The sequence below is a fragment of the Hypomesus transpacificus genome, chromosome 24 (genome assembly GCF_021917145.1).
Source record: "Hypomesus transpacificus isolate Combined female chromosome 24, fHypTra1, whole genome shotgun sequence".
Classification (NCBI taxonomy): Eukaryota; Metazoa; Chordata; class Actinopteri; order Osmeriformes; family Osmeridae; genus Hypomesus; species Hypomesus transpacificus.
In genome coordinates, this window is record NC_061083.1 from 2735008 (window position 1) to 2752865 (window position 17858).

Sequence of the window (17858 nt, forward strand, 5' to 3'; positions counted from 1 at the left end):
GCTCTGCATCAACAACAAACAGACCTCACTGTGTGCTGTGAAGATCAAATGTGGCCACTAGATGGCAGGCTTGATAGATGGAAAAAAAGAAAATATATAACTTTCACTATCTAATCCTTCAGAATGTTTTTTTGCAATGTCACCCTCCCTTGAGTTCTGAGGAAAGACACCATAACCTTATTTCATTTAAGATAATATAAATATTTATTCTTTCATTTCCATCTCTGATATGTTTACATGCACGCCAAACAATCTCAGTGTTGGATAATGAGGTCGTTCATCTCTCAGGTTGGTGGACATGTTTACCGCTGGGTCCAGTTTTTTCATATCAGTCAGTCAGTCAGTTCGGTCGGTCAAATGCTCACCACTACTAGAGATGCAAGCCACATTCATTGGAGATATTATGGGCACAAGGAGCAAATATATGGACATCAATCCGTGAGTTTCTCCCACCCAGCAGGAATAAAATGGAAAGCAGAAATACAGTACAGAACATGAGGTCAAACAGTCTTCATACAGAATATTCTGATACCGTGTCCTTGGAATGGATGGGGCAGTTTAAGACCTCATTTAATTAAACTACATATTTCTCGCTTTGTTCTCAAGGCCCAAAATGTAAAGACTCATTAATAATTTTGACAAATGTTAAAATATCAAATCAAATGGCCATACTTTCAGGGTCAGTACCAACAGTCCGGAGCATGCCATCTTCAGAACCTGTCATGTTGAGCGTATGGGGTGAAATAACTAGTGACAGCAGCGTTCCTGAGAGACGGCATCAATAGGCAACTTCTGAAAACACTCCAGAACAAAAGCAAAACAGTGACACAACACTCTGAAATATACGATAGCGTGTACAAACACATTAGTCAGTGACGGATTCTTCTCTCTCTTTGTACACATCAGTAGTGACGTACAGAACATCATAGATCATGGGGACAAGCCATTTTTGTCTTTTATATATATATTTACACAAAAGGGTTGCTCTGGTTCAGAGTTAGATTAACAAGTTTCAAATTCCTTTGAAATCATTCAAGTTATGTATATCGTGAGCAAGTTTGCACAAGAAACTTGTAAGAACCGTGAATGCATATTGACTTTTTCATAACACAGCATCAAGTCATGCATAGAGAGACTATACTGAGAATACAATGGCTACATAACAGACTTTAAAGGATCACGGTACTGCCAGTGTGTGTGTGTCTGTGTCTGTGTCTGTGCATGTGTACATTAATGAAAGAAGAGTCAAATCTCTTTGGACCAAAACCAAGCCACAACCTGGGAATGAAGAGAATCAAAGATGTTTGGATATTGTTTACTCTGTATACTGCTTACATGGACAATCCAACAAACAAAATTGCCTTCTGTTGCTGCCCCTCCTCTTACGAACGTCTTTCTCAGGTCACAGACCGTAGCTTTCAAACCGACGAGTCCCTGGACGTGGCCGTGACAGTTTTCACAATATCCGTTGAAGCCCGACTCATACACATACATGCATACACATACTCGATATTCCCCGTAAACCCATTCCCTGAAACTACAGATGAGTGTTCCAGACCAACAGGAACCTAAATGAACATAAACATGAAAACAAACAAACACTTGAAAAGGCATGATTACGCCAGACCACAAGGAACGGTCGTGTGAGTCTTTCGAAAAAACAAAAAAAGATTTTGGCCCCAGATCTCTATCCCAAGCCAGGAGGAGACCCCCTCTGATACACTCCTCTAGTCTGCATCTCACCCTCCTCTTCTTCCTGTACACATCCCTCACATCCTCCACCCATCTCTTCTTCTCTCCGCACACCTGGCCTGACGTGGTGGTTGGAGTGTTGTTGCTTCGGCCAGGCTCCTAATGTGTAGCTTCCAGAAGCCTGGTGACGTGTGCTGGGCGAGTGTTTACTGTGTGCGTGCGTGTGTGTCGTATCTCTGTACAAGGAGGAGGGGGTCGTCTACGGTGTGTCTGCCCATCAAAGCTTCCAGGCCTACTTGTGGGTCCTCTGGAAATAGAGGGGGGAGTCGTCAAACAGAGGGTTCTTCACTTCCATCTCTCCAGTCTGAATGGGAAGAGAAAGGGAAGTAGGAGAAACAGTTCAGTGAAGTCCTATAAACACACACCCTTCTGATTCTGAATGTCCCCTCAGGCAAATGGCTCATCCGAATAAAGTGAAACTAGAAAATGTCTGTGTAAAATCAGTAAGTTGGCGAGCTAAGTGTCGGACAGAAGGCTGTGCTGTAACGGTTTGGTGTAACGGTCTGGTGTAACGGTCTGGTGTAACGGTCTGGTGTGGGCTCACCGGGGCAAGGCCGGGGCACTCGTACACGGTGAAATCTCCGTCCTCGTTCTCCTCATCCGACGTGGCGCCCGAGTCCGGGACCTTTGGCTCATCCCTGTGTCTGGAGCACAAGCCATGGGAAACGGTTACAGAGGAACTTTAACCTATCAAGTCTCTAGTAGAGGATGATCCATGGCAGGCAGACAGGCAGACAGGCAAGCAGACAGGCAGACAGTCAGGCAGACAGGCAGACATATAGAAAGAAAGACAAGCAGGCACATATGCAGGCAGGCAGGCAGATAGTAAGAAAGACAGACAGGCAGGCAAACACAAAGACAGGCAGACAGGCAGACAGGCACACAGGCAGGAGGTGCCAGAGGGAATACGGGCAGACAGTAGACCACACAACACGTCAGACTCAGTCTGGACTTGAAAGGTCACTCACTTCCCCAGGGACAGCATCTGCTGTTTCTGGTGCTGGTAGTGGTACATCTGGGCACTCCGCGCCAGCTTCTTGTCTCCAGGCTGCGTGGCATGACAGATAGCATGAGCAGGGGCACAACACCTACCTGCCTCTTAACATGCCCTGATAAAGCGTTCATGATATCACTTCAAGATTCGATTTCCTGCCATACGAAAGCGCTCCTTTTCGCAGACTTTTATCCAAAGTGACAGATTTGAATCGGCGACCATCTGAACTGCAGTCAAACACTCTTTGCATACTATCCCATAAACCCATCACACAATGTACAACTCGAGTCATTTGGGAATGGTGATAAGGAAAAGGAAATCAGATAAAGTACATATTATAATAAATTATAGATTGACCTTATCCCTGTTTAGGATTTATTGAATAAATGAATCCTAAACAATAAACTGTGTGTATTTCCCATCTGTGTGTTTTGGGCTGAACTCACCACATTGTTGTCATAGGACTGGGGTCCCATTCCACCATAGGCAGGGTAGTCAATCTTTTGCGCCAGGCGAACACCCTTCTGCAATCTGAAACATCCAACACCACAGATAGAGGAGGTAAGTATGGCCGCCAATATACAACCAATGTACAGAATGAGCCATTCAAGAAAAATGATGTGGAATACGAAATCAGACATGCGCAATACAAAACATGCGGAATGTTCAAATAGAATATTCTATAATCTGCACATCGGGGTCCTAATTGAAAAGGAAGTAAAACAACAGCAATGACTTGAAAACAAGTATTTATAAAGGTCTTTTGAGTGGCAAGTGCAACACCCATGGGGGAACTTTCAGGCAGCAGATGGGTTTTCATTGCTACTTCACATTTATATCGCTAGTCAGACTGACCTACTGAATGCAAATCGCTTCAGACACAAATGCGCCACAACCGTGACCCACATTCTGTACAGCAGTCAGCAGTGTCATGCCTGTTATGAGCACAACCCCAAACCCCCAAAATGCTTCAATACAATGCTAACACAGCAATCAATACAAATGCCTAAACAAGTATCACCTCAAAGTACTTAATAGGCTCTCTATGCAGTTTAACTAAAGCAAATCTGGAGAAAGAGACTACACAGAGAGAGCATGCGAGAGAGAATGAAGGACAGAAAGATAGAGAGGTAGGTCGAGAGATAAAGAGACATCATAGATTACCTGATCCAACAGGCCCCAGCTATGATCAAAGCCAGGGATCCTACCACGATGAAGACACTGGTCATGACTGTGGAGAGATACACAAACAGCATGAGAGACCGGCTGCGATGGGCCGCAGTCAAGGAAGACATGGCAGGGAGGAAGGTTTCCAAAACTGGGAGAGAAGAGGGGCAACAGGCACCAGGACAGGCAAGATGTATGAGGAGGAAGAGAGAGGAAGTAGACCGTCCAATCCCAGTTCAGGGATTTAAAAGACCTTGGCTGCATATAAATGAATTCTCAACACTAGGAACTAATAACGGTTTCGTTCATTCTACTCGTAAAAAACGTAGACTGCGTAGAAATTCATTCTCAACACTAGTAACTAATAATGGTTTGGTTCATTCACAGGCCCAATTGGATGTGAGGATCAGAACTGGAACATCATGCCTTCCCACCGACCCCACAAACATCTCTTCTTTCTTTGAATGGAGTATAGATAGGCTGCTCTCAACGGTTGTTATCATATGATCAGCAGCTTGTTCGTCTCCAGAAGAAGATGACGTCTGGTCTTTTCTATGTCAGAATATATGCACTGAACTGTCAGTATCAGTTTGGAGAAGAACAGTGTAATTCAAACAACCCCATTCCAAACAAGTCTCAATTATAATCTCAACATTCAAAATGAACAACAACATCAAGATGTGTTTTCGGAGCACAAGCGTGGCATTTCTTTCGAGTGAGAACCCTGAGGTGAAGTGATTCACCACGTGACAAACACAACATTGGTCATCGACCAAAAGCACGAGTCTGAAAGCTCTGAGACTTACTGAGGAACACATGCTCATCGGAGGGGTAAGGGGCGGTGATGGGGACGATTACAGGCCCGCCGCGGACCGAGTGGGCCTGGCTGTTCGTTGTGGGAGACGCCGTGCCGTTGGGCGGGGCGGAGGGGCCGCCGAGCGTGGCGGGCAGTACCGCCGTGGGCCCACTGGAGGCGCTGTGAGGTTTAGGCTCCTCCTTGGTTTTGGAGACATCCTGAGGGGGCGGAGCTGGAAGATGGAACAGAGAGCGTGTCAAGCAGGCTCGTCGGGACCCCCGAGACGCGCGTGTCGTCACGGTGTCACGCGTGGGAGGTGGAACGCCTGCACTGTTTGCGCGGCGCCGCTAAACAAATACAGTGTTGCGTGTGTCGAAGGATGGGAGAGCGAGGTTACCTTGGAGTTGGATGTCAGTCTCCTGCTGCTGGCTGATGATGGCGGACAGGAAGTCAATCTCTTGGTCGAGCTCGGGGAACGTGGCCACTTTATCTGGAGGGGAGGAAGATCACGGTCTCTCACTATCTAGGGGCTTCACCTCTGGTACTGTCCACAGTGCAGACAGAGGTAACACATCTGCTTGTGGAGAGAGGAGGATGGTTCAAATCCCCCTGTAAGTCGCTTTAGATAGAAACATCTGCTAAATGAATGAACATTTTAGTACTTTATTTGGAAGAGGGAGAGATAGATAGATAGATAGAGAAAAAGAGAGAGGAAGAGAGAGAGAGGAAGAGAGAGAGAGAAAGAGAGAAGTAGAAAGAGAGAGAGAGAGAGAGAGAGAGAGAGAGAGAGGTAGAGAGAGAGGAAGAGAGAGAGAGAGAGAGAGAGAGAGAGAGAGAGAGAGAGAGAGAGAGAGAGAGAGAGAGAGAGAGAGAGAGAGAGAGAGAGAGAGAGAGAGAGAGAGAGAGAGAGAGAGAGAGAAAAAGAGTGTAACTAATGCTTATCCACCATCTGGTTGATGGTAGGCTTGAGTCAGAGATCTCTAATCACTAATCACTCCCCCTACAGATCATCTCCACAGGCTCTACACACAGCACACAGCAGGCTCCAGATAACACGCATATCGTAGAACAAACACGCATATTGCAGAACAAAGACTATGTCATTCGTTCTAATTAGGACACAACACATTATTTTCTCTGAGTTGTGGACATAAGGTCACAGTCATTGCTCATAGGCACACTGTATCTAGCATCCACTGTATTTTTATTTTATTATGTTTATAAAAGTGTGTTGGGCCATGTTGGTGGATCGATAGCTATACCCCAGGCCGCTGACTACGGGAAATACGAATCTCTCGCCCTCTGTGGCAGCCTCCACATGGGTGAACCTGAGATAGGGCAGCGGCCGTTAACAAAAGCACTGCCTCCCTCGTGTGGCGAAAGCACGTCATGGCACCCATCACGGCCCCATCCAAATCCAATCCTTGGCTATTATTTGAGCGCGTGTGCGGGGAAGTCTTTGCGTGGGAAGGGAGGAAGGGCACGCGTGGTTGGGTGACAATCCTCGCGTGGGCACGTGGGCGTCTGTGACACGACGGGCGCGCCGTTCCCATGACGCTCTCTGCAGGCGCACAAACGCATCAGAGCGCACAGCATGAGCTGGCGAGGGGGCGCATGGGATGTGGTGCAGCATGTGAGGATGTTTGTGGTTAGGTTAGGTGAAGTGCGCAGTATTAGTGAGAGTGGGTGGATGAATGTGGTACAGTGTGTGTGTGTGAGAGAGAGATTGTGTGCGTGTACAGTGTGTATTTGTAAGAGTGGGCGGATGAGTGTGGTGCAGTGTGTGTGTGTGTGCGTTTGCACGCATGTGAGACTGTGTGTGTGCGCGCGTGCAGTATTAGTGAGAGTGGGTGAATGAGTGTGGTGCAGTGCGTGGGTGGACGGGTCAGCGCTCTACTGTCACGCAGTGCAGCTCTGAGAAGGGGGGCGGAGGGAGCGAGGGAGGGGTGATGAAGAGTCGTGGAAGAAGTGAGGTTCGAGAAAAAGAGAGAGGAAGAGAGAGAGAGGAAGAGAGAGAGAGGAAGAGAGAGAGAGGAAGAGAGAGAGAGAGAGAGAGAGAGAGAGAGAGAGAGAGAGAGAGAGAGAGAGAGAGAGAGAGAGAGATAGAGAGAGAGGAAGAGAGAGAGAGGAAGAGAGAGAGAGGAAGAGAGAGGTAGAGAGAGAGGACGAGAGAGAGAGGAAGAGAGAGAGAGGAAGAGAGAGGAAGAGCGAGAGAGGAAGAGAAATGAAGAGAAAGAGGAAGAGAGGTAGAGAGAGAGAGGAAGAGAGGTAGAGAGAGAGAGGAAGAGAGAGGTAGAGAGAGAGGAAGAGAGAGGTAGAGAGAGAGAGGAAGAGAGAGGTAGAGAGAGAGAGGAAGAGAGAGGTAGAGAGAGAGAGGAAGAGAGAGGTAGAGAGAGAGAGGAAGAGAGAGGTAGAGAGAGAGGAAGAGAGAGGTAGAGAGAGAGAGGAAGAGAGAGGTAGAGAGAGAGAGGAAGAGAGAGGTAGAGAGACGGAAAATGCGAAATAAAAAAGGAAAAGACCCCTCCCTCAGAATCATGAATGAAACCCGTCGCCAGGGCAACAGGGAGACGTGCCAAGTGTGTGTGTTGGTGAGGGGGAGGGAGGGAGGGGGTAGGGTGGGGGGGTAATGTGATTGAATACGTGGCTGGGGAAAGAACAGATCCTGTTCATCCCTTCCAGATGCAGCATGTTCCAGCTCGCATGGTGTTTTATAACACTCACCCTCACTGAGGGGCTAGCAAACGCCAATGCTAAACAGTGTGGAGGTCAGTGGGAGGCAGTGACACAGTTGAACCCACGCGACCACACGTCAACCTACCAAGTCTGCACGAGACACAACTATAGATCTGTAGACTAAGCTATGACTTGATATCTTTTGTACAATGGAATAACATCAGCCATGAGAAAGAACACCAAGCATTTCAAGATAAACCCCTCAAAAAAAGTTCGGAAACGTTATTTCGGTCGATTATTCCTCCCCTTCAATAATACCACTTGGTTTTGTATTTTATATCGTTGGGAAGCCAGATTAGTCACCTTTACAACGAGGTACAACTTGTAAGGATCGTGCATTCGTGGAATGAGCAACACAGCTAACCGGGTGGGTAGCGGCCCAAAAATTGTGCCCAAATCCTCTGCAATATTCTTCTGTTGATATTCACTCTCATTTTGAGTTGCTTGGTGGATTGGATAATTGCACTCTCCCATAGTAATAAGGAAAAAACTAAACATAATGGCCATTTTTACATTCATTTGACACCGTCAGGGACCTCAGTAGCGTATGGAAGATCTTTACGCAGCCACAACAGCTTGGCACCTCCTCCTTATGCTGGTCACCAGCCTGGTCATACACTGCTGTGGGATGGCATCCCATTCCTCAACCAGGATTTGTCACAAGTCAGCCATCATGTTTGCGTTGGTCACTCTGGCACATACAGCATGCCCAAGCTGATCCCACTTGAAGCTCAAAACGAGAGTGAATACCAACAGAAGAATATTGCAGAGGATTTGGGCAATTTTGGGGGGGCCACTACCTACACGGTTAGCTGTGTTGCTCATTCCACGAATGCACGATCCTTACAAGTTGTACCTCGTTGTAAAGGTGACTAATTAGGCTTCCCATCGATACAAAATACAATACCAATTGGTACTATTGAAGGGGAGGACCTAAATAACCTTTCCAAACTTTTTTGGAGGAGTTTATGTAGAAATAATTGTCCTATCTTCACGTCTGGTATTAATGAATACAGGACAAAGCGCAACCGGGGCTAGGATCTAATCACGGCAAACTGGGTTTTGAACCCAGTGCATGCTCAATGCAATGATGCGCCGCCGAGCGACGGTGGAGGGCAGCGACGAGGGAGGGACGAGGGAGGACAAGCAGAGTAGACAGAGGGGAAAGAGCAACAGGATCTGCGTGGGAGAGATGAGAAGAGACCACACATAAAAGAGGTGTCTGTCCAGGCCCTGTCATTAAACCCACCCATGTGCCACGAGGGAGAGAGAGGGCGGGGGGGGGGGGGGTGGGGGTGGGATGAAGCGTGTGTGCGGCAGGGCGAGAGCTGGTAAAGGTTTACAGCCGATTGCAGCGGCGGCCAACACTTAATGAGTCCATTTTTGCCGTCGCCGGCCTAATACGCAGTCTATTTGTAATATCTCTCTGCTCTCTAACAACAACACGAGTGACACAGTGTTCCACAAAGTGCTTGTTTTGTGCCTCCCAGCAGCATCTGTGTGCTTTGTCCATCAAGGGAGTCTAAGAGGAATGGGAGGGAACGAAGGAAGGGAGTGATAAATAAAGCAGTAGATGGAGGAGGCGGGAAGAGAGAGCCGGTGACATTTGCTCCTATCATTCTGACCACTTTAGTGGGTAGGAGGCAGTTGGTGTGCCTGTCAGAAAGGGGGAGGGGCTTGTGCCTGGGGGGAGATAGGACCCTCTCTTCCAGCTGCTCTGACGTGGTTCTGCGTCACGGCTGTCTGTCTGAGTGGAGACCAACGCAAACGCTCCTCCAGAGCCAGCAGGGACAGTGCACGGACAGTCTCGTCACCCCAGGTCCACTGCAGCCCACTGATTTCAGCTTTTTTTTGGATGACACATCCAGACGCCACAAAGCATTTATTTATTTTTCTGCAGATGACTAGTCTCGTGAGCCTGCAGCTCTGCTACCCAAGCCCCAGAACCAACCCCCATTCCCCACGGACTCATTAACCCTTATGAGAAGCCCAGGTCTGTGGGGACTACAAGGTTGAAACTAACATGGTTTGTCTTGATACATAACATTGGGAAGCACGTTGAGCTTTCTCACGGCAACAGACCGCCCCCCCTCAAAAAACCCCCAACAACATTACTTTTGTGTGTTCTTGTATCACAGTTACAGTGGCTTTTCCGCGAGGGGCTGCATTTCGGACTCACCCACACGAGGGGCGTGCCTCCTTTTCACCACACACCTGCCGCGGGAGTTCTCCACCAAGGGGGAGAGGCAGGGCCCGCAGTCGGACTCCCCCGGCTGGCAGAAGTGTCGCCCGGCCCGGGCACAGTCTAGGCTTCGCGGGCACATGTGAGACCCTGCAGGGCACAGAGAGGACGGGGGAAGAGAACTTCATTAATCCTGTCGTACTTAATTTCATTTCTTGTCAGACATTTGTGACCGTCGAAAGAAATGTAAGCTTTAAAAAAAGGAAAACACAGCGAAAACACAAAGCCGAACGGCTCAGTTAGCCTCTCGGAATGTAATTTGATTTCATGTACGTGGCATAAAATTGAATAATTCATGTACTTTACAGGTGTCATGTATCAAGAGCGTGTGCCTCAGGTGAGAATGAAAAAGACGAAAAGAAAGTGGCAGGCGATAACTAAACACGGCGCATTGTAATTACTGGTGCCTGACTTCACACGTCTAAACGCCTCCAGCCTTTTCTCTACTGCTGCTCATTAAACAGCTTCACTACTCCCCTTCCGACATCTGAGAGGATCCACACGGACATGCGCTCTGCGACAGCTTAGGAAAAACTCAATAAAACAAAACACCGTCGACCCAATGCCTCGGAGCCTCCCTGTTCAGTTGTGGCAACGGAACTGATTAATAACGGACAAAGTTGTGCTCCGGTCAACCGAAGGTTAGGGATGATGCTTCAAGTCCTGCATCTGGTGAAGCGTCACAAGGTCTTTACTTTGACACTTACGGATGATCCCAGGGAAGACTAACCCAGTTCTTGGCTGGTGGTTTGGTGCTGTGATCATGGCCTGCTGTCTAAAGTGATGTATTGCAGTATGAGTCCGCAGGTGGCTGGAGAGATAAGGGAGCAGATGGAATGTCACCCCTGACTGAGAGGACTGGTGAGTCAGACCGCTTGAGGCCACGACAGCTTTGCATGGCCGTGTCTTGCTGGGTTGACTGTCCAGTGCTCAGACAGAGCCCATGAAGCTGGCCAGAGCCCACTCTTAGCGAGGTCAGTCACAAGCCAAGGTCGGCCATATGAAAGATTGTTTTGATCTGTATGCTGTCTTCCTTTCTGTTTAGGTTTGGTAAGCATTCAGCGGGATGCAGAAAGCTAGCGATTGGAGTAAGCTATCAATATTAACTCTCTGACTTCCACTTTGAAATGGCTCGATGCTTATCTGTCGAAGCCTAGGATACGGTTGCCATAACGACTGCCATGGCAACTGAGGCGGTGTGACATCATCAGGTGTGAGTCACTGTGTGAACTCAAAAGCTAGAGATGGAAGGGGGGGGGGGTCTTTTGTTTCGAAACAGAGAAGCAAAGACGAAGGAAATGGAAACAAACTAAACTGAATAATTTATGTAAAATTCAGATAGTCTTTTTTTCCTTAATAGAAGGTAGGCAATTCTTTACCTTGAAGAAAACCTTGAACCCCATTTTAATTGTTAGGTCAGACCACTATGAAACAATATGCACAATGATATGTCTGAGTCATTTTCTGCTATTGTTAAAGTGGCCTGGAGTCATCTGAAAATGTTGAGCTTTTGCGTCCACATGTTACTGACTCATGTATATTCTCTTTGTGAGAGAGAGAGAGAGAGAGAGAGAGAGATCATTAGCCTACAGTAGTTGTCCATGGGTACTGAATTGGTTTGGCCAAAAGCCTCTAGCAGTTACAAACACACAGTCCACACAGTGTTGCTCCTCCACCCTTGGCTCTGGGCGCGGCCAATACACTTAGGAGGAAAGCGACGAGAAAGCACAAGGAGTCTTCTCAGAATAGCAAATGAACAGCGAGCGCAGTGCCGTTTGTCAGGGCCTCCCTGATGAGATATGCCGTAGCGTGCAACGGCAGATCCATAGCAAGGATCGGCTGCTTGCTTGCATTTCTGCAAGGAACGCCATCTCTCCCCATTCATATCTACACGGCACACATGCAACCTGCAGTATCAAGTCAAACATACCTATAAATGCAAATGAGCCCATTCAAAGTAAAGGTTGCATGGTCAAACTACAATGTCTGTAAGATATATATGCAAAGCTTCACTACCAAATGACTAGGAGAGGAATGCATTAGTACAATATTTCCTATCTCACCAAACTGCCTCTTGAGGGTTGAACGCTGAAGACTTTTATGTCTATAAAGCTGATTGCAAAAGTCAGTTACATCTCAACTTTAAGTTGGACTTTGAAATGCCAAAAATGTCAGTCTGATTCAAACAAATTCACAGTTTATTTGATTGCCATTTAACTATAATTTGCTTCTCGGGGGACATTCAAAGCAATTGGAAAACTGAATAGATGTCAGTTTCAAAAGAATAAAAGCAAGGCTTCAAGTTTTTGTAGTTGCATTCGTCCCTTGCTACTGACTGAGTTTCTGACAAACAGTGACATTCCCAAGGAGCCAAGCTCACCTTCTCCCGAATGTGCAGTCGCCTAGCAACCCTCTTTTCCAAGTTTGAACAAAGAAAAGCGAATGAGCCTGTAATCACTCCCTCTCTTTTTCCTTTCTTACTCGGAACAATAACTCTTCTTTCATACCGTCTTGAGATGCTCTCAAAGACACCTCTAACTTGATATGGCTCTCGAGTTTAAATTCATTTTTCAGAGGAAGTTGTGTTGGGTGTTGAGATGGCTTTACCTGGCCTGAATCTAAACCAATGCTGACATACATCCTGTTTTAGACATCTCATTATCCAATGTCTACACTCATAGGTTCATTGCAGGCTTCTATTCAGAGACAAACTCATATCCTCTGACAGTAATATTCCATATTCCCAGGTTGAGCTTCAGGATCTAATAATAACCTGAAGACACACACTGACATCTAGATGTTTATTTGGATAGGGGCCAATAAAGTAGTCTGTACTGTTTAGTCATAATTTACTTCCAGGAGAATCGAGTGGAACACAAGGGCATAAATAATTGATCATTCACCAACAGATACACCCACAGCAACTTAAGCATAGGACATTACCTTATAACATGAGTGTTTATGTTTCTTGAGCATTGGACTATATTTATTTCAGTCATTTTCTTTCTTCATTTGCCGACATTTTTTTTTTTTTTTACCCTATCCTCTCTTGTCACTGTTGAGCTACCATGTCATTTAGTTAAGCCATCTAAGGATGCTAAATGTCCACCTGGCATATTGGTGGATTTGACATTACTGATAATACAGGGGTGTTTTTGTTACACAAGGCCTGGTGATATGCACCAAAATACACCACAGAACATTCCTCTAATTATGATTACACCAGTTAAGAAAACCAATCTGTGTTATTTTCAAAATGATTGCCACAGACTGGAAAGTGTAGTGGAGGACCTGAAGGATAGAGGGCTCAATAATAACAGCGGTCCTCCTAGAGGAAACAGGAAATATTTAATGTTCCAACTGCAGGAAGTAGTGTTATTGAAGAGGGCGATCAAGTTAGCTTCATGGAAGAAATTAGCTTCATGGACGACAAATGTTACCAGCACAGAATCTTCTGACAGGCTAACAAAAAATCTATATGACGCAGGGCAGTCATAAGACATTACCAAGACCACCAGAGACAGGAAGCTTACTGGAGATGAATAATTTGCATCCATGGTGTGATTGGCAGGTGTAACCTTTTCCTGTGCATTGGCCCGCCTCTTAGGACACTGTTCTCCTATCAGCCACGGAGTCCAAATTAGATTAAGGCTCAGGAATTCAATTTCATCTTTAAGATTATGTTATTGCTTTTTTTTTTTCATTTTAATTCCACAGTCTCCGTTATCACATTTGAAGAGACAAACCCGGAGAGGTCTTTTTATATGGTGTCGACAGCAGGAAAACAGCAGCCCCCTACAAACACTGGAACACCAGAATAGAGCAGGAGATGCAGCCAACTCTCAGCCTAGATGAGACACCAGTCAGCCCCTTTGGCACGGAAGGGCATCTTCCTGTTGACATTCCTCAACAGAATGACAAACACAAACAGATGGACAGTAAGACAGCTTCACAGAGGCAACCTGTCATGGTTTCCAAGTGGACCGCAGAGCTTAAAGCCTGTGCCTGGCAGCAGCTTGAGGTTGACCTCAAAGCCAGGGCTGGATCACGGCTACAGGGGGCGTGTCTGGTTTAGGAGAGCAGACGACACGAACATGTGAGGGAGAGGACTCAAACACGCACACAGATAACTCATTGCAGGAGGTCAGCTGACTCCCTAAGAAGGTAGGAAGGAAGACAATGGATGTAAACATTGCTGTTGTGGAAAGACAGGCAGATAGACAGACAGGCAGATAGACAGACACAGGCAGATAGACAGACAGGCAGATAGACAGACACAGGCAGATAGACAGACACAGGCAGATAGACAGACAGGCAGATAGACAAACAGGCAGATAGACAGACAGGCAGATAGACAGACACAGGCAGATAGACAGACAGGCAGATAGACAGGCAGATAGACAGACAGGCAGATAGACAGACACAGGCAGATAGACAGACAGGCAGATAGACAGACAGGCAGATAGACAGACACAGGCAGATAGACAGACAGGCAGATAGACAGACAGGCAGATAGACAGACACAGGCAGATAGACAGACAGGCAGATAGACAGACACAGGCAGATAGACAGACAGGCAGATAGACAGACAGGCAGATAGACAGACAGAGGCAGATAGACAGACAGGCAGATAGACAGACAGGCAGATAGACAGACACAGGCAGATAGACAGACAGGCAGATAGACAGACAGGCAGATAGACAGACACAGGCAGATAGACAGACAGGCAGATAGACAGACACAGGCAGATAGACAGACACAGGCAGATAGACAGACAGGCAGATAGACAGACAGGCAGATAGACAGACACAGGCAGATAGACAGACAGGCAGATAGACAGACAGGCAGATAGACAGGCAGGCTGCATGAAAGCTTTCAGCAATTGTACATTTACATCTGTCTGATAAAACAACCTCTCTAGTAAACATCACACTGAAAGCAAGCACCAACCACTGACAGCTTTTAATCGTTTCGAGCCAACAGTGACCAAACAACTTCCGGGCACATCATGTGCAGCTGACCACATTTTGAAAATAGTCTTTTTTGTGTTTAACGTTATGTGACAGTAAAAGAAAGAAGACAGAAAGTTTACTTTTAAAAAGTTGCCAAATGGTTCCATTGACAAGACCAAAGTGATCTGTGTGTTTTGTCGTTGTAAAATGAGCTATCATTGCAGCACGTCCAGTCTGAAATACCACTTGATGGCCAAGCACACAGATGATGCAAATTCTCCGCCCCCTCGTCAAAGCTAGGCGATTGCAATGTTGTTTTCATTAACAAAAAATATTTGCACGAAGCAATCCGAACCACTTTTCCATGTTGATAAGAGCATTAAAATTTGAAAAAAAGAATGGGACAAAAAGAAATCAAGGGACATTTAGAATAGATAGAAATAGAAATGTGCGATTAATTGTGATTAATCGCGAGTTAACTATGACATTAATGCGATTAATCGCGATTAAATATTTTAATCGTTTGACAGCACTAGCATAAATACAATTAACATTTTGGCCACAGGCATTACCACCGTCACTAACAAGCCAGCATCTTAAATACATTGGCAGGTAACCTTTCTGTCTCCCCCGTCTCAGAGTTTGGACTAAACAGCATCACCCCCTCTCCTTCACATCTATGGTCTGCCTTTGAAGTCCTACCAATAGTGTGCTCCACCATTTAAAGCCCTACATTATGCGATGTGCGTGAATTGATTAAGTATCTCTTTCTACAAAGTCTTCGTTGTCCGCCACAAAACCCCTCCACCGCTAAAACAAACACATTCCATATGCACTTTAAAGAATGAGTGTTTGCTAAGAGTCCTAATGGAGCACCTGCATCATGTACTTGAAGGTCTACACAAAACCAAACACAATCATGCCAAGCCCCAGCCCTTTAGGGTTTACAGAATAGACTTCTGGCAAGCTGTCAATACCTGGCACTGGAACAAAACTACTCACTGGCCTTGCATAGGGGCCTGCTTCTCTGAACAACAAGCCATATGGTTAGATTTTCTGCAGGAGTTAGTCAGGTATTCTCCAGGGGTAGATAGCTTTGTAGAGTATGGCAGCAAAGCCATCATCCACACCAACAACTAATCTGTTGATCGCAGTGTTAAAGCCCCAGTGGAAGCCTTCTCTCCAACATCTCCTCCACAGAAGACAGGCCAGCCTTGCAACACTTCCAGGGCTCTCAGACTGACCCAGCTCTGACATCCTGCCTGTGCTAAAAACCTCACATCGGTAAGCCCTGATCGTCCTTTCAAATAGAGGAGTGCAGCTTCCAGATCAGCGCCAAGGCTAAGCCAAAAGAAAAACTGGATTTGTTTCTCTATCTGTCCATCATACACATACCCGCTCTAGTGTGGGTCTGTGCGCACACATACACACACCCACTCATGCACAATCTCATGCACACACACACACACACACACACACACACACACAAAGCTGACAGCTCTTTTCACATCCCAGATGGTAAAGTGTGTTCTGTTCCATGGCAAATGACTAAATCAAGGTGAACGAGAAGCACACCGATAAGAACAGCACTGGGATCTGCCAGGCTAATTGAACACACAGCAGGTCCTCGAGATCGCAGAGATAGGCAGGCTGGCGCTTTTCCACATACAGGGAGGGGTGTCTGGGAAGATTCTGAGAGCATGGTATGTTCTCTCTCCAGGAAGGTGAGACCTCGCAGATGGGGTGAGAAGAGGTAGAAGAGGCGAAGAACGATGAATCACTTGACTGATGCGATCCTCCAATGAAATTCCGAGAAGACAGGAGGCAACCAGATAATTCACCAGAGTGCACACTCAAGTGTTTTACAATTCATAAAAAAAAATTTCTTCATGCCGAAAGCCGTGTCTGTGCATTCTGTCTTGTCGACACGTGAGTGGCTTTTGGCATGTGACTTCAAGCACGTCCTGAACCAGGTCCAGACCCAGGGGAAACACTAGAGTGGTCTCTGACAGGGGGAATGTGTCGAGCTACGCTCTGCTGATAACCACCTCAGGATGGGTATGTCTGAAAGTATGTGTGATACATCCTGTGTATGTGCGCATGGGTGGGCATAGCAAGTGTCTGTTTTAAATCCAGGTTCATTGTCAGCTCTACAATCAGTCAGAACTTAGCCAGTAGGTATCCTTATACAGTAGCATAGGTGTGTGTGTCAAGTCCAGGGAATGTGACTTGGTAGGTCACTGCTTATAAAACCACCTCCTGCCGGATGCCTGACAGTGGCCTGAGAGTTCACAAGTCATTTGGCTGAAACGTAGCTTGACCAATACTGTAGTCATGTATATAGAGTAGAAATATTACTGGAGAAACACACATACATAACAAGAACACACTGTATATTAATTGAAAAAGACACTGTAGTGGCCCAATGTTATGAGTAGAAAGATAGATACAAAACGAACATACAGTTATGCAAAACGAAGCAAACTTAGTGGACGTATTGGGCAAGGTGCTGAGAGACATAGCCTACTAATACATTGTTTTGAAACGGATCATATGTTGAACGAATTGCCCCATCACAAAAAAAGCTGTTATCTAGCACACACAGTACCACCCGTCGAGTATAGCATGCTCTTTTCTCTTCTAAAATAAAACCCAATTGAATCCACTTAGCGATAAATGTTCCAATGCAAAACATAAACATGTTTATTCTACGACTACGATTGTGACCTCTTGCACGAGAGTGCCTATAAACAAGCATCCCTCACAAAAACAATAACAGTGGCTGTCCTTACCTGTCATGCAGGTGCTCAGGGCGACGATGGCTGCAAAGACAGCCGCCTGGATTAGATGAGCGGCCTGTGGCCGGTGCTCGATCCCTCCTCCCAGGGCTGCCATTCTGCGGAGCTCTCCTACGTTTGAAGACACAGATGTGGGGATATGGGGTTTATCATTCCCCCATCCCCGTAACCAAGAAAAAAACCCGCCGTGTTCTCTGATTTCCGTTATAAGCAAGGTAAACAGGGAGCGATAAGCGAGAAAATGACAGAAACACGCGCGCCTGCTGGAATAGGGTGAAACAACCGCACCAACGGAGGTGCCTATGCGTTTTGCGCAGGACACCACGGAGAACACTTTGCGATGCTCTGAAGATGTACAGAGTCCAGCGTTAGTGCTGAGCTGTATGTGAAAGGGGTGGGCATACGTTCACAATGTCGTCACGGC

General features: G+C 46.5%; 1 protein-coding gene across 1 annotated transcript; it reads right to left on the bottom strand.

Moving 5' to 3' along the window:
* Window positions 1-177: 177 nt before the first annotated feature.
* Window positions 178-17857, bottom strand: npdc1b (neural proliferation, differentiation and control, 1b). Its single transcript, XM_047048557.1, has 9 exons — window positions 17429-17857; window positions 9622-9774; window positions 5107-5199; window positions 4720-4941; window positions 3911-3977; window positions 3193-3277; window positions 2721-2800; window positions 2297-2396; window positions 178-2056 (listed from the first exon to the last, which is right to left on the bottom strand). The coding sequence occupies exons 1-9, from the start codon at window positions 17529-17531 to the stop codon at window positions 1985-1987; spliced, it is 975 nt and encodes a 324-aa protein (XP_046904513.1). The 5' UTR covers window positions 17532-17857; the 3' UTR covers window positions 178-1984.
* Between the last annotated feature and the right edge of the window lies 1 nt (window position 17858).

Bases quoted from the DNA above. Each gene is read 5' to 3' on its own strand.
- npdc1b (XM_047048557.1), bottom strand. From the start codon at position 17,531: ATGGCAGCCCTGGGAGGAGGGATCGAGCACCGGCCACAGGCCGCTCAT. The intron at 2,801-3,192 runs GTGAGTTCAGCC...CATGCCACGCAG, and splicing joins AGTCCTATGACAACAATGTG to CCTGGAGACAAGAAGCTGGC. The intron at 2,057-2,296 runs GTGAGCCCACAC...CTTCCCATTCAG, and splicing joins AGTGCCCCGGCCTTGCCCCG to ACTGGAGAGATGGAAGTGAA.